This window comes from Protomyctophum parallelum (assembly GCF_964188405.1).
Source record: "Protomyctophum parallelum genome assembly, chromosome: 8".
Lineage (NCBI taxonomy): Eukaryota > Metazoa > Chordata > Actinopteri > Myctophiformes > Myctophidae > Protomyctophum > Protomyctophum parallelum.
In genome coordinates, this window is record NC_139703.1 from 17036741 (window position 1) to 17054431 (window position 17691).

A 17691-nucleotide genomic window follows, 5' to 3' on the forward strand; every position below is an offset into this window, starting at 1 on the left:
TCCAATGGGTGATTGAGGGTCGCGCTCTACGCGCAACGGCCAATCCACTGCCCACTAATAGTTCTCAGGTCTGGTGTGTGTCCTGCACAGCACACAGGTGTGATCTTTCTACGATGCATCAGGTCACTTATCAGCTCATTTATTGAAACCAAAATTATATTCACAGGGTTTGAATTTTTAACTAATAATCTCAGGCTCCAGGTTGGTTCAGATTTAAATAATTCCTCCCTTCTAGGACATCATGGAATAGGTGAGTAAGGGTAGCCTAAGTGGGACCATACGGGGCTTCACATAACAGTCTTTGTCTTACTTTAATTTCCACACACGGGGGGGATTTAAAGGGAGTTCTCCATTCTCCAAGCCATATAATTGCGAGCCTCGTTTCCAGCCGAGCCCAACGGGGACCCGGGCATCAGTATAGCCTATGAGGTGAGAAAGATACATTCAGTCTGACGTATTTCCATTGTATTATATTTGTGAGGGAGTGTGTGTTCGCTTACCGCTAGACCGCCAGCCAACCTGCCACGGAGAGAGCTAAGAGCGAGTGCGGGGAGACGAATCCTTGTTGTAGTGTTTGGCTGGGAGCACAGGTGTTTCTCATCTGAAGCTCTCCAGCAGGTAATCATGATAATACCTGTCTCCTATTACGCAGCCCAGCCTCCCACGCTCTCTCTCTCTCTCTCTCCGGGGAGGTGGTCGCACGGCACGCGGTCCCTCAGCGAGACTCCACGCTATCCAAATGTTGCGACATATTCACGCCTCCAAAACTAAGCACATACCTCCACTACAAAATCACAAATTCAACATAATTTCACAAATTGACCCTCAATTTAAATACATTCTCAGTTACTCCATATTGACGCTTTTGCAATGTTGCTTTTGCTTGCTTTGTTGTGTTTGTAATATGCGGTTTTTGCAGCTGTCCACCCATAAAACTGTTTGTAGCTAACCTCAGCAATATCTGCTGTGGTTGGTTGGAATGTTTTCCAGATAATGATGTGGTTAGTTGGAATATTTCACAGATAATGCTGGGTTTAGTTATTCAATTACATACAGGCATTGTGCTGAAACCAAAGCATTGCATCAATCATGCATTTGTTTACTCTGACAAATCCATTATGTACAATATGCAGGCATTCAAATCTTCATAAAATCTAGAAAGCAACAACACACTCTCTGAACATGATTGGTGGAATCACTTCTCCAGGTGAACATACTCTTTGAACCCCAAATGCACCATAAATGGTGCATTTATATAGCGCCTACATAGATTGTGCATTACATTCACCCATTCACACACACATTCATACACCAATGGCGGCGGAAACCATACAAGGCACCAACCAGCACATCAGGAGCAATTAGGGGTTCAGTGTCTTGCTCAAGGACACTTCGGCACTAACTCTGGGGGAGCCCGGGTTCGAACTGGCAACCTTGCGGTTACCATCCAGCCACTCTATACCTGAGCCACCGCCAGGGTCACCTTGGCCTCACAATCAATCTGTGTATGCGTGCTGCACACAGACTTCTTTCTTCCGGACAATAATTGTTTGTGTTGTAGTCAGAATGGAACATAAATGAACGATTGGATTTATAAAGCATTTAGTTACATAAACATCTAATCTATTTGTACTCCGATGTCAAATATGGTGTGACAAATCTACAGAGAATTCTGTCAATTTGAGTCTGGACAAGTATGGAATTTTTTAATGGAAAATGTGTACAAGGTGGTGGCTTGGCTCTTGTCTCTTGCTGATCTGTGCCATTTCAGAAACCAGTAGAGAGGCAGATAATGTGTTGCCATCCCAGGAGATCATTAAAGGAGAATTCCATGCTAGAAGGCTTTCTTGCCTTTATTTCTAGTTATGTCCCCACCAAAGAGGTCCAGGTGTTATTTTGTGCAAAAGTGCATTATTGGCTATTTACCCTAATATAAGCCCTCAATGGGGGTTGGGTTTTTGTGCTAATTCACTTAGTTCCATCGACATAAGTAGTAAAGTGTGCCGCTTGGGATACTATTTGCATTATGAAGAGAGGATATATCCAAAAATATATATATTTTTGAGCGATGGAAATAAGCGAATTAGCACATTCAATTCAATGCAATTAATTGAGGGCTTATGGTAGGGGAAATAGCTAATAATGCGCTTTTGCACAAAATAACACCTGGACCTCTTTAGTGGGGACGTAACAACTACAAATAAATATAAGAAAGCCTTCTAGTATGGAATTCTCCTTTAAGAGGCTACACACACTACACTCACATGTACACACACAATACATACACCACTATAATGTTCACGTAGCATGCTGCTGCTGTTGAAAGTCCATACGCACACACGCACACACACGCACGCACACAATCACTTGAATTCAATATTGTTTTGCTAGCTATTTGTTCTTAGTGTGAGCTTTAGATTGGCTTTCTTGCACTTGAAAGGAGTGGACAATAAATCCACCTCACAAAAGACAGCAACTCTATGTGAAAAAATACTTTTTTCAGAAGCTCCCATTGACCGACAATCCGGAGAAACTCTGACAGTTATTTTGTCCAGAGAATAAAGTCCTAGTTGGTCCAGACAGAACATGTAGTGCATTTGGTGCAGATATTTCCTAAAAATATCACGAAAAAGAAGATGCCAGAGAAAATGTACATTAGGCTAGATGGCATAGCAATGAATAGCTGTAATAGGCTGTAACGGTATACAGCTTTCAAACTCACTTTAAAATAACCACACTGCTACTTGTTGCATAATCAGGAAATAACAGAAATTGCGACTCATTTGAATGCAGAAGGCGGGCTTCCCTGTTCAACGGAGGACCTCCGTTCATTTCTAAGATCCTTGAGAAAACGGTGCTGTCTCAACTCCAGTCTTTTTTGCAGCTTAATAGCATTTTTTATGTTTTTCAATCTGGGTTCAAAGCGTTTCACAGCACAGAGTCAGCGTTGTTGAAGGTTTTCAATGACATCCTATTGACCACCGACTCTGTGATCCTACTACTCCTAGATCTAAGCTCTGCTTTCGACACTCTCGATCACAATACTCTCAGATACCGCTTTAGCCTGGTTCTCTTCCTATTTATCGGAGAGATGCTTCTCTGTTAAATTTGGCTCCCTGAAACCTCTGCTTGACTGTCTAAGTGACATCAAGGCATGGATGGCTCTTAATTTTCTAAGTGTCAATGAAAGTAAAACGGAGGTTATAGTGTTTGGACCTAGCGGTCCTGGTATCGTTCCCAATGACCTAGGTTCCCTGCAGCCATATGTGAAACCTGTGGTCTCAAACCTTGGCGTCAAACTAGACAATGCCCTTAAACTTGACAAACAGGTCAATGCGGTAGTTAGCTCTATTTTCTATCATCTGAGGCTGCTGGCCAAAATCAAGTCGGTGCTATCTTTTAGTGATTTTGAGCGAGTTATACATGCCTTCATATCTACGCGGTTGGACTACTGTAATGCCTTGTACGCTGGTTTAAACCAAGCCTCCCTTGCTCGACTCCAGCTAGTCCAAAACTCAGCCGCTCGTCTACTCACAGGTACTCGCAGACGTGAGCATATCACACCTGTCTTGGCCTCCCTTCATTGGCTCCCTGTCCGCTTCAGAGTGGATTTTAAAATTATTTTATTTGTCTAAATCTATAAATGGTCTGGCTCCTCTTTATCTGTCTGACCTTATTGAGGTTTATACTCCTGCTAGATCACTGCGGTCTGAGGGCCAGCTAAACCTCAGGGTCACAAAGAAGACCCGCTTAAAGTCCAGAGGCGACCGAGCCTTTTCTGTTGTAGCCCCTAAACTATGGAACGCACTCCCCTCCCACGTCAAATTGGCCCCCTCCATCGAGACCTTTAAATCCCGCCTGAAGACCCACCTCTTTACCTTGGCTTTTAACCCCGTTTGAGTTCCTTTGGTCCTTGTATATGTTTCGTCTCACTGTGATGCTGTTGTTTTTCTGTTGTTTTCTGTAATGTGTCTCAGTTGTTGTCACTGTTTGTACTTTGTTTTCTCGCTGTTGTTTTTCTGTGTGGTAGCTTTAGTGCACTTGTTTTTATTTTATTTTATTCTCCTGTACAGCACTTTGTAAACTCTGAGTTTTAAAACGTGCTATATAAATAAAGTGGATTGGATTGGATTGGATCAATAATGGTGAGACTTGATAACACGTACAGAGGTTCAGGTCAGGTTTTGAAGTTAATCAAGATGCCCCTATCCACGCCTAGAACTTATTTGAGCAGTTTAGAAACTGTGAGGCTGGAGATAATGAGCCTGACACATTGAGTATTCAAATATATATAATATTATTTGATATCCTCATTCTCCCCTCCAAATCCAGTTATTTTTCACATTGGCTAGTCACCTAGCTCTGTTCGAGGCTTGTGTACATCCGTTTGTAGAGACGTTGCATGACATCAAAAGAAACGAGCCGTATTATATTTCAGACACAGTTGTTTTCACTGAAATCAGCAATGCAACGTTGTTGAAGTGGCTCAGGAGGTAGAGCGGCCGCTGCCTGGAACCTGGGCTGGAAGGTTCCCGGTTTAATCCTTGGTTGCTCCTGGCTGTGTGTTTAAAAGACGAAGTGAAATGAAAAACATGTTTTTCACACTTTTAGAGCAGACTCTTAGCTCAGGATTAAAGGCGCAGTGAAACGGAAATGGTGAACAACATGAAAATGGTGTTTCAACATGAAACACCGGTCTGAAGTTTCTGAACCAATCAGAGCGTCGCATCCCTTCAGGCGATGGGACGGTAGCTAGGGACGGTAGCTATGCTAGGCGCAACAGCGTGGTGTTGTTTGTTTATAAATCATATGGTCGGCCAGCACAACCAGTTTACTGTTATTTCTTCCATATAATGTTTTCAGATACATATTCTAGCGTGATGATTAAGTTGAAAGCGAGTAATACACTGTCTGGATGTTATCTGGAATGGAAATAAAAACGGAGTATTCTGTAATCAGTAGCAGCTGTGATGGACGGACGCGCAAATATGGGAAATTAAACGGGTGAGCTTCATTGTTATTGGCTTTTATCTCTACACGTCATCACGCAGCACGTTTTCGTTTTAATAAATAAATAATGCAATCGTTTTTATGGACCTTTGATATAAAAACACACAGAAATGAGAATTTTCAAAAAAAATTGGCATCCATTGTTAGGTATGGTCTAAAAGTGTGAAAAACGTCTTTTTCATTTCACTGCACCTTTAACCATTTCAATTCATGGCAAAGCTATTGCATTGGCGGTGCAGCTTTGCTCATGTGATATCATAGATTACACAGAATCTGATATAAACAACAACCCCCCCCCAGAGCAGCGCACAAGATAAAGACATTACTTGGCAACATAACTTCAATTGTACCACATAGGTACATATGATGCTAATCACATATAGAACAATCCATAAATCACTTATAATCACATAATCACCCATTACAGAACTAAATGCCACAGGGAGGAGGCCGGGGAGCTGGAGGCATTTGAACGCCAACATCTGAACAACTTTGTCAGCTAGCATGTAGAGTGAACGCAGAATAGACACTGCTTAAATCAGGGGCGGGCAACTTTGACGATGGAGCCACTCTAGTTCCACAGTCACTCCAGAGGGCCACATACTTTCGTAGCCAAAATAGCCGATCTACAAGCTCAAAGCGCGTCACAGTGCGACGCGTTTTGAGCTTGTAGATCTGCTATTTTTGCTATAGGCCATATTCTATATTTTAATTGAAATCCTGAATATTTTGGGTTTTACTTTTTATTTATTATTTTTTAATTGGAATCCTGAAAAGTTACATTTTTATCGTTATACTTAAGCTTATGTTAACTTTATGAACTTAAATGCAAAAACATTGGACATAAAAAAGACTAACATTTTAATACTATCCATTAAGCTACTAATATAGACTGAAGTAATTAAAGTGGGTCATGTTTGCATGTTTAGAATAGTAGCAGCTGAATTCAATAATATATACTGTTAAGTATTCCAATATTATACCAGTGGGCTGCATTAAGTGAAGGTGCGGGCTGCATGTGGCCCCTGGGCCGCCAGTTGCCCGTATGGCTAAATGAACCGTCTGATGTAATGTGGGGCCGGCGTGTGTGAGTTAGCTTGAAGCGAATGAGAAACAGACAGACTGATTTAGTGGTAGTATATATTAATTAACTATTGGCGAATTAATGGGGGTCCGGGGAGAGATTAGAAGTAGAACTATCGCTGCACTGGATTCATCATATGGGCAACAGTAGATGCCAAAACAATGGGAAAATTTCCACTTAGTGTATTTTTTTTATATCAAAAGTAAAATTTTAATTACTTCCTTTGAAGTTTGAACGAAAACGTGCTGCGTGATGAAGGAATGTGGCCCAAAGAATCTAGATTTAATTCACCTGTTTGATTCTCATGCTGCACGTTCCTCCAAATAGCTGATTGATTGATTACATAACTAGTCTGGATGTCATTTTGGATGAGATTAAAAACAGACAGTGTATTTCTTATTTTAAACCTAATCAGCATGCTAAAATATGTATCTGAAAACATTATAGTTTAGAAATAAGCCACGTATGCTTTGCTGGCCGTCTGTCTCTCACTTGTCAACGGTGTGTAGCGGAGCTATAGTTCTGTAATAAAATCTGCTGCGTTTGGGGGAACGTGCTAACCTGACTCCACCAGATGGGGCAGCAGAGAGTACACAGGGTTCCCCCCTCCTGAGAGGGGGAACCTGGCGGAGTCAGGTTAGGAACGTGCAGCTGTGGGAATGAAACGGGTTCTGAAATCAAGATGAATTAATATTCATAAGGGTAGCGATACGTCAGCACGCAGCACGTTTTCCTTCACAGGAAATTATTCAATTTGGCTTTTTATGGACTTTTGACCCACTGTTCTATCTATTGTTAGGTATTCTCAAATGATGCTCTAAAAGTGTGAAAAACGTATTTATTTCACTACGTCTTTAAGCATGTACTGATGTTTTGGGGCAACATATTCATGTTCTTAGGTGTAGACCAGAGATTCTCACACTTACAGGACCCCATTTCAAGGATTATTTTAATTTCAAAGTTGAAACAAAGCTTATCCCAGCTGAAAAAACAGTATATACCAGCTGAAGATGGTTGTAGGCTGGTTTACCAGGTTGGACAAGCTGGCCATGCTGGTCTTGCTGGTTTATCACTCTATATAGTTGGCCAGCTTGGTATTGCTGGTCAATAAACTTGATTCTGCTGGTCAAGCTGGTCAGCTTGACTGACCAGCAAAGCCCAGCTGGTCAAGCTGGTTAGATAATTGCATGGCCAGCCAGATAGACTGGCTGTAAATATATGGCAAAAAATCTAATCGAATTTCTTAGTAGTACTACGCTTCTCTGGCTTTCAGACATGACATCATGTGACAGCTAAGTCTATGGATTTTTGTCTTATTCATGCGCCCTGTGATGTCATGCGGCAGCCACAGTGGGTGCCCCTTACTTATTTTTAGGTATGAGGCCTTAAAAGTCCTTAAATTGTCCTACTCCTCCTCCCAGCCCAAATCACAGGTAGGTAGTACCACCCCCCCACCCCCCCAGAGATGACGTATAGGGCCTTAGTCCTACTCCTCCTCCCAGCCCAAATCACACCTTGGAAAGCATGAGTGTCTATTTCAAACAAAGTGTTTTTTGACTGGGGTGGTCATATTTTGACAGCAGGAATTGCCTGTCATAATTTGACCCCCCAGTATCAGGATGTATTAGGATGTTGATATTCATTCATCAGCCAACATTCCCCACTCACAGATAGCCCTATGTCTCAGAAGGTTCTAAAGGGGGTCCCAGTAAAGGGGGTCCCGGCCCTACGTCTCAGAAGGTTCTAAAGGGGGTCCCAGTAAAGGGGGTCCCGGCCCTACGTCTCAGAAGGTTCTAAAGGGGGTCCCGGCCCTACGTCTCAGAAGGTTCTAAAGGGGGTCCCGGCCCTACGTCTCAGAAGGTTCTAAAGGGGGTCCCAGTAAAGGGGGTCCCGGCCCTACGTCTCAGAAGGTTCTAAAGGGGGTCCCGGCCCTACGTCTCAGAAGGTTCTAAAGGGGGTCCCGGCCCTACGTCTCAGAAGGTTCTAAAGGGGGTCCCGGCCCTACGTCTCAGAAGGTTCTAAAGGGGGTCCCAGCCCTACGTCTCAGAAGGTTCTAAAGGGGGTCCCAGCCCTACGTCTCAGAAGGTTCTAAAGGGGGTCCCAGCCCTACGTCTCAGAAGGTTCTAAAGGGGGTCCCAGTAAAGGGGGTCCCGGCCCTACGTCTCAGAAGGTTCTAAAGGGGGTCCCAGTAAAGGGGGTCCCGGCCCTACGTCTCAGAAGGTTCTAAAGGGGGTCCCAGCCCTACGTCTCAGAAGGTTCTAAAGGGGGTCCCAGTAAAGGGGGTCCCAGTAAAGGGGGTCCCGGCCCTACGTCTCAGAAGGTTCTAAAGGGGGTCCCAGTAAAGGGGGTCCCAGCCCTACGTCTCAGAAGGTTCTAAAGGGGGTCCCAGCCCTACGTCTCAGAAGGTTCTAAAGGGGGTCCCAGCCCTACGTCTCAGAAGGTTCTAAAGGGGGTCCCGGCCCTACGTCTCAGAAGGTTCTAAAGGGGGTCCCAGCCCTACGTCTCAGAAGGTTCTAAAGGGGGTCCCAGTAAAGGGGGTCCCAGCCCTACGTCTCAGAAGGTTCTAAAGGGGGTCCCAGTAAAGGGGGTCCCGGCCCTACGTCTCAGAAGGTTCTAAAGGGGGTCCCAGTAAAGGGGGTCCCGGCCCTACGTCTCAGAAGGTTCTAAAGGGGGTCCCGGCCCTACGTCTCAGAAGGTTCTAAAGGGGGTCCCAGTAAAGGGGGTCCCGGCCCTACGTCTCAGAAGGTTCTAAAGGGGGTCCCAGTAAAGGGGGTCCCGGCCCTACGTCTCAGAAGGTTCTAAAGGGGGTCCCGGCCCTACGTCTCAGAAGGTTCTAAAGGGGGTCCCAGTAAAGGGGGTCCCGGCCCTACGTCTCAGAAGGTTCTAAAGGGGGTCCCAGTAAAGGGGGTCCCGGCCCTACGTCTCAGAAGGTTCTAAAGGGGGTCCCGGCCCTACGTCTCAGAAGGTTCTAAAGGGGGTCCCAGCCCTACGTCTCAGAAGGTTCTAAAGGGGGTCCCAGTAAAGGGGGTCCCGGCCCTACGTCTCAGAAGGTTCTAAAGGGGGTCCCAGTAAAGGGGGTCCCGGCCCTACGTCTCAGAAGGTTCTAAAGGGGGTCCCAGTAAAGGGGGTCCCGGCCCTACGTCTCAGAAGGTTCTAAAGGGGGTCCCAGCCCTACGTCTCAGAAGGTTCTAAAGGGGGTCCCAGTAAAGGGGGTCCCGGCCCTACGTCTCAGAAGGTTCTAAAGGGGGTCCCGGCCCTACGTCTCAGAAGGTTCTAAAGGGGGTCCCAGTAAAGGGGGTCCCGGCCCTACGTCTCAGAAGGTTCTAAAGGTGCTCCCGGGGGTCCTACGTCTTCCACACAGCGTTCAGAAGCTTCGCAGAGCGCAGCGTCTGCTGCAAGCAGTCGGCGATTCCTGTGTAGCCGCCGCGCCCCTGCCGTCCAGCTGCAGCTGCGTCTTCACGTACTCCGTGGGGAAGGTCAGGCAGATCTCCAGCCCGCCTGCGATGCCGCCTGCCAGGATGGCCTTCCCCGGGTGGGTTAGTGTGGCTGTTCCTCCAGGATGGCCTTCCCTGGGTGGGTTAGTGTGGCTGTTCCTCCAGGATGGCCTTCCCCGGGTGGGTTAGTGTGGCTGTTCCTCCCGGGGTCTGTCCATCACTTATAAAGTACAGTCTGTTGGTGACAGGTCCATCGATTATAAAGTGCTGGACTCTTAAAGCAATTTCAGCTGGCCAATCAGAGGAGAACCTTCAGGACTATTTGGTCTGGTCAGACAGACCATTATTCGATGTTGTCTCTATCTTGACCTTATATGGTCTGAGCTCTCCATGGTCAGTCATAGGCAACACAACACAAACTGTTAATACCATGGATTCCCAACACCACAGATTTGCACAGCCAGGAGACATTTGCAATTCATCAATCTTATTGGGCACGTTATGCACATTGTAAAGGGCTTTGGATAAAGGCTTGATTGATTGAATTCTTCATTAGACAGAAATGCAAACGGCAACACAGAGTAGAGTCAAACACTAAAGGATTTACACAAAAAATAGTCCTAGTGGACTTGTTTCCATTGAGGTCCTATGTATTCAATTCATCATAAAAATAACACAATCTATATTATCCCAAATATAAAACGCTATGTACAGAGTAGATAGCGGGGTGTCACCAGACAGCGGGTGTATCTTGTATCTTGTCGACGGGCCAATACAGTAACTGTAATTGAGGTTAATTAATCTGGGAATGCCTATATGAGCAGGTGCTGGACGCTAATGATTGCTGGCAGCCAGGCAGAGGTGTGCAATGAATAGCTTCCCCAATCCCAAGCACTTTGCTTGGGATTCAATGCTGAATGGTGTTTATCACAATGGTGGTCACCAATGCACATAGTTAGTGGTGAGCGTGCTTGACTTAACAATCTGAAGCTATTCTCTGCTGCCACAATTAGCCTCCTGCCATGGAGGAGTGATCAGCATGATTGTGTATTATTACGTGGGGGTGCATTGCTTGCAGTGATGAGCTCTTCTCATTCAGTGCAGAGTGACCTCCCATGGCGACTGGTACATCACAGCTTCCAGATATACACACACGCACACGCACACACACATGATTATAATCGCAGTGAGAAGCAGCATGGTGGAAGTCACTGTGGTTCTCAAACATTTTCACATCAAAGACATGAAAATTATATTTGTATATTATATTATATTATAATATAATATAAAAATTATATCATATAAAACGTTTAAGTTAGTATATTTTTAATATTATACGCACATTATGGTCGCACATTATGGTCGCACATTATGGTCACATTACATGTTAAGTGCTGTCTTTGCTTTGATGGTTACAGTTTTAGAACCAGTTTTGATGAGTAAACCTTTGTGGAGATCGTGATCTCAGTCCGCATAGTTACTTTGAGTGATAATAATAATCACTCAAAGTCCTTTGTCCTTGGCACAGAATATTTTGAGAACTACTGATTTAGAAGGCAATTGTGGAATTGGCCTCAGGTTGAATATGTACCAGTATCATACATAATTATTCGAAACGTTTAAAAAATCCTTAATGTACAGTATGTCTCTGCTGTCTGGAGGAAACCTCAACTCCAAAATGTTCATTTTTCAGGAAATGAAAAATATACGTTTTTAAGGAAATTAATAAAACCTTATATTGTTTAAGCGATGCAAAACTGCCTCATCAAAGTTGGTGTGACTTTAGATATTGTCAATTACTTGCATGAGAAGGGGAGAGGTGGTGGAGTTAACTGTTTTAGCAGACAGTTTGAGGGTCCAATGGTTTTGTCCAATGCATTTTTTACTACTTTATATTGGTTAAATATTTTCTAAACAACACACAGACGTAAAGGGTGTTCAATAGCACTGATTTATGGAATAAAATCAAAAACTTGGAGTTATGAGGTTCCCTCCCGACAGCAACGATACTGTATAGATACTGTACATTGGATATTTATTTACCCTATATATACTATATAGAGTTAAAGTGGTTAAACTGATTTTGTTGCTATATCTGGGGACCCCCTGGAACCCCCTCAAGGACCCCTCTTTCTTTGAGAACCAATGACTTGGAGAGCCTGGTGTACAGTGTAGAACAAATCCCTGCTCTGGCTCTTGTTGGAGACAATCTCCATGTTTCTGCTTCCCTATTAATGTTTTACGCGATAATCCCACATGTCTTGACGAAATTGTTTGCCAGCCGGACAACTTTTCTGTAAAAACATTTTTATTCAAATGAACGTTTTTTGAGTTTTAGAGCTGTAGAGGATTACGGCTCCCCGTGCTCTCCTATGGGACATCCCTGAAGTGGTTTCTTTTTTTGGTGGTTCATTCTTCGTGTTAATAGATGGTAATTGAAGTTTGGCAAAAGCAGAAACCGCTGAGGATTTGTTGCTGCAAATCTTGTAAAAGAGAAAAGCCATTCGGAGTAAAAGGGACGGCTCTGAATTTTTATATGCCTATCAGAATTCAATGACCTAAATGATTTGTCTCTACTAAGTCAATATTTCATTGTTAGTAGTGGTAGTGCAACTCAACTGAATATGAACCAGTTTCTGTTCAGTAACAAAATACGTGTTAATATAACTGAATGTTAAATGTCAAATTTAATTAATTGAATTATTATGATTGGTTCCTTTGTTTTGTTTTACAACTTTATGTATCGTTTTTCAGATTTTATCATGTGGGCAGCAATCCACAGTGCACAGTACAGGAGCAAGCACATCCACACACAGCACACACATGATTGCTAAATGTGTATAAATAAGGCAATAGTCTGAGTCCGACCAGAGGCACTTTACTGCATGCCTAGACACTAGTGCTTTCTAGGGTATGATAGATGAATACAAAATGTTTCTGCTATTCATGATAAATCATTATCACATTTGGTTTTGACTTTGTTATCGTTTGGCTTGCACCCTTGGCTTTCAGTATCGGGTTTTATCTGATTGGATAATGCATGTGGAATTACTGCATGTTTTTGTAGCCAATTTTGTTGGCCACACACACACACACACACACACACACACACACACACACACACACACACACACACACACGCATGCACATGCGTTTCCTGGCTGAATCAAAACCATATTTAACTCTAAATAATACACTGACTATGGCTTGTCTGATAGCAATAACCAAGTGCAGAACTTGCTGAGAGCATGGCTTTTCAGACACATTGTAAGACACAGTGGAATAGCATGTGCTGCTTACACTCTGGCTCCAGCCTCTCTGCAAGGTGAGCGTTATCCAACATTAAACTGAAAGATTAAGATATGATACAGATAATTTCCCACTGGGGGAATTCAGCAGGATATGTGCAGGTAAGAACAGAGTGCAAGAGCCAAGCCAAGTAGATGAAATAAAATGAAGATTGTTTGTCTTAAACCAAGGGTTCCCAAACGTTTCATACCGCGACCGCGGCGACCCCCGCCCCAAAATAATCAAGAAATAATCATTTGAACTGGGGAGCCCCTTTCATGACGAGCACTTGGAATTGTAGAAGTTGCTTGGAGCATGGTTGTGCAGTCGGTAGCGATGTCGCCTCAATGCTAGAAGGTTACGCTGTGGGTGCTGCCCACAGCTGCCCACAGCACACACAGCGTAAATGAAATTAAAAAGGCAACTGCCCAAGGCAGTTGCCCTTTTAATTTAATAAAGGCGTTCCTAATTTTTAACTGAATGCCCGCATCCTCTCTTTTTATCAAGGAATTGTAGGAGTTGAGGGCGGCATCACATTTATTTTGACTTGGTTCCACAGATAAAAATTGCGAAAATTGCCGATCTACAAGTTCACAACACCTCACATAGTTTGTTGTTGTGTTGTGTTGTGTTGTGTTTGTTGTGTTGCTTCTGTTGTGAAAACAGAACTGACCAGACTGACTGTTATGATTAACTCCATTGGACCATCAAACTGTATGCTAAAGCAGCTAACTCCACCACCTCTCCCCCTCTCATGCCAACTTTGATGAGGCAGTATTGCATTGTTTTAAAAAAAAAGTTTTTTTAATTTCCTGAAAAATGCACATTATTAATTTCTTGAAAAAAAATAGATCCTTTTTGGAGTTAGGTGGTTTGTTCCCGGCAGCAGAGATAATATGACCTAACCTGAGAAGCGTCCTGTTCTCTGTAGGTACGAGATCCGGGACACTCACATGGTGGAGGAGAACGTGCTGCAGATCCTGAAGGAGCGGGCCGACTTTGACAGCTACAAGCCGCGGCCCTTCAACATGCGCGAGTTCTACGACCGGACGGGCCACGACATCAAGGACATGCTGCTCTCCTGCTTCTACCGTGGATCTGAGTGCAGCGCCGAAGACTTCAGCGTGGTGAGTCGCGGGTGCCCAAAAAAAGAAATACTGGTTCTCCACACTGGCTGAGACCAGTGCTTAATGCTTATTGCCCGTATCTAAGTCAGTTCTTACTGACAAATCATCGTTGACGTTTGCTGTTCGGTGGGGTGTTGGATGAGCTTTCGGTAGGAAAGCAAAAGCCTTTTCTTAGGAAATAAACATAATGCTATACATTCATCCACATTCAGAACTTCTTACTGTCGGTACAGCCTTTCAGACGGGCATCGATTAACGCAGGCGTTGTCATCTGGATCAACGACGGGTCTGCTCCAGGTCTGCTCATGAGGGGCGTGACATCGCAAGCATAAAACAAAAGCTAAACAGAAAACGGGTCTTGTCGGTCGCGGGCGTATGCACGTAACGAGCACGCACGCGACAATTTCTAGGGACCGCGCTCACAGAAATATGCTTACGCAATTCCGCTGAATGGGGTGTGTCCGAGGTATAATGCATACGTTTGTTGTGGTCCAACTGTGTGTGCGCTCCGCTGCTCTATAGGCGCCTCTAGCCAGCAGGTGTGCCCCAGGACCAGGAGTGGGAGGGCTCACAGGCAGGGAGGAAAAGTACAGACAGTCAATGTTCGTCTCTGGCAGCTTGGTTGTATGTATATACGATCTGTACAATTCAGAGAAATAGGCCAGTTGCTCAATCTTGATTAATCAACAGTACATCTGCTCGTTTAAAACGTTATCAATATTCAGTACGGTCCAATCCATACTACTGTAGTCTGTTTAGTGTGCATGCCAGGCGACGCCTAATCTCAGACTCTTCTCAAATTTGCTGCTCTGCAATGTGCTGGATCCGCCTCCTGCTGCATAGCATGGAAGCTGTTTCTCTGAGTGCAGTGTGAAGGGACGGTCACAACGAGACGGGCCTATTGAGATTGTTTGTCCTTTGGGGGCGGCGGTGGCTCAGTGGTAGAGTGCCCGGACGGCGGACGGTAACCGCAAGGTTGCCAGTTCGAACCCGGGCTCCCCCAGAGTTTGTGTCGAAGTGTCCTTGAGCAAGACACTGAACCCCTAATTGCTCCTGATGTGCAGGTTGGTGCCTTGCATGGTTTCCGCTGCCATCTGTGTATGAATGTGTGTGTGAATGGGGGAATGTGCATTCACACAATCCATGTAAAGCGCCTTGGATAAAGGCGCTATATAAATTCACCTTTTACCATCTGTATGTTGAACCTGAGAAGGGATTGGACTTAAACCTGAGGCTTTTCACTGAGCGGGAGCTCTGTGCGGGGCGTGATTTGCTATGGCAGTTAAAGGCTTGAGCCTATAACTCTGGGGGTTCCCTCTTCATGTGTCTTGTTAGTTGATTTTTCTCTTAGACCATCAATCCTGTGTTTTGGTTCACTGACGGGTATAGTTTGTGACCAAATTCCTCTGCTTGACCTTTCTGTGGATTTATCAGTTATAGCTGGAGTAAATCCTTGCTGAGCTCTTCGCTATCACACTGGGTTTACCTTGTCTCAGCACGGCTGCTGGTAATGTCCTTCTATGTAATCTGGCCCCGTCTCTACCACTATGTTGATGATGGAAGCACCTTTCCCTCATGGAAAGACGGAAGATTGGCAGTGGTGGAAAGTAACTAAATAAATTTACTTAAAGGAAGTACAATTTTGAGGAATTTGTACTTTACTTGAGTATTTCCAATTTCCAATACTTTCACTTCTACTTCACCACATTTTGGATCCAAATATTGTACTTTTACTCCACTACATTTATTTAAATTTTTTATAGTTACTTTGGAGATTGTAATTTTGATTGGAAAACATCCATTAACACAATCGGTGCCGGGATTCCTTCAAAATAGGAGCTCTGGGGTGCCGGAAAGACATGGCCGCTTTTACTCTGAAACATTGCTACCTTACATTGCTATCGTTTTAATTTATACGATATATAATCCAAAAACACAATAAACACAAAAAGTATACACGAACCCGTGGATTTGTGCCCTCTACCGATATTAACGTCAGACTTTAGTGCTCTATAGGATCTAATATGTGTGTGGTCTTTTTACACGTTGCACACACTTGTACAGCTCTACCTGTGCTGTTCATGCAAGCATCCATTTTTAGGAGAGAGTAAGGAAGAGGGGGAGAGGGAGAGAGGGGGGGGGGGGGGAGATTTGGTGACAAAGAAGGCTGTCATGTGGGACATCTTGTATGTCCACAGGAAATGGAAAAATGAACCTGTGTTTCAATGTAGTTAATATTTAGTCACAAGCTAATACTTTAATAATTAATTTCATTCATTGAATATTTAGAAAAGCTGCAGTCATGCGCGTCCAAACAATAATTAAACTGGTTGCAGGATAAACAAATACAAGAAAAGAAAGGATTATCCGCTACACACATTTTCTTTCTCCCAAAATGTGATTTAATCAGGTACAAAATTGGTGTGCGGGCAATGTCCTGAATATTTATAAAACCCACTTTGAACCTGGCGTCATTTCCAAAGATTTCCAAAGATTCACAAATAGTGAAAATAGCCAATTTATTAGTCAACAAAAGCACTCTCAAAACTGAGCGTTGGATCTTTAACAGCAGGTCCTGGCTGATCAGAATCTATTGGTACAGTGATTGAGATTGTATATTCACTGATGATGGACTATTGTTATGGACCTTCGTCTAGGGTGAAGGGACATGACACAATTTGAGAGGAGACAGGGTGAAAAGAACTTCAATTTATTTGTAGCAGCTCTTTTCTTTCAGTTGCAGAGACAATTTGTACAATTCTGGTTCACAATTCTCCAATATGTTAGCTTCAGAGTGCAGGTGCTATACTAACAAAACGAATCTAACTAGAAAACTAAAGTTTACCCCTACCTAAAGGCCCTAACAGAATTTAAACAAAAGACAATTCTAAATCCCTAACTACCCTAACTAACCAAAATTACAATAAGGTAACAAAAGAAAAGACCTGGCACTCCTACATGGTGGAGGTAGGAACCGGGCTTTTTAAACAAGGATAGATAGCAGGTTTCACAGACTCATAATATAATATAATATAATAAAGATTACTTTAAACAAAAACTGAACTAAACAAAACAAATCATAACTTACAGCAAGGAACCAGAACTAAGAGCAAACAAAATAATAAGGCAGGCATAAGAGAGGACTAGAGGGATCGAGTCTCTGCTGCAGAATGCTGTCGTCCCCTCCAGAGCAGAAGTTCAACTGAGACTTTATACAGAAACAGGAAGAGTGCCCAGCCAACAGGAAACTGGTGATGTCAGGGAGAACCAATAAGGACCAGAGGGGGGCAGGTCCAATCAGGGACCTGTCACTCAGAGCCATGTCTGTCAATTCACTTGAGTACTGTAGCAAAAGAAATACAACTTGTTACATGCCCTAAAACATAATAACAAATACCAAACTTATAATTATTATCCTAATTTAGTAGCCACCATAAATAATAATTATACTTAAACAAATAACAAATAATCAAAAGGACCGTGGTCCGTAACAACTATACATACTTATTGATATAATACATACAGAATATTAATTGCCAGAGTCCAAATGTATTGTATTTATTTTGCTTTGTTTATTTGTGTTTTACCTGCTCCTCTCCTGTCTTTCAACCTTTCTGCTGTTGGTATATAAATAAAGGTTTATCTTATTCCTTCACACTAACCTTTGGTGTGGTTTGTAATACAATGCCATATGGTGCATCACACGCCTTTGACACCGTAGCACGTTACTGCACGTTATTTGGCTGCT

The 17691-nt window shown here is 43.6% G+C and overlaps 1 protein-coding gene across 1 annotated transcript in view; it reads left to right on the forward strand.

The window, feature by feature from the left end:
* The window catches only part of asic1b (acid-sensing (proton-gated) ion channel 1b), a gene marked incomplete at its 5' end in the record, with an annotated part of 273931 nt that overhangs the window by 18416 nt on the left and 237824 nt on the right, over positions 1–17691 (forward strand). Inside the window, one exon of the mRNA XM_083771995.1 lies at positions 13748–13943. Within this exon, the coding sequence (XP_083628121.1) occupies positions 13748–13943 (196 nt within the window). The remainder of the gene's footprint in view (positions 1–13747; positions 13944–17691) is intronic.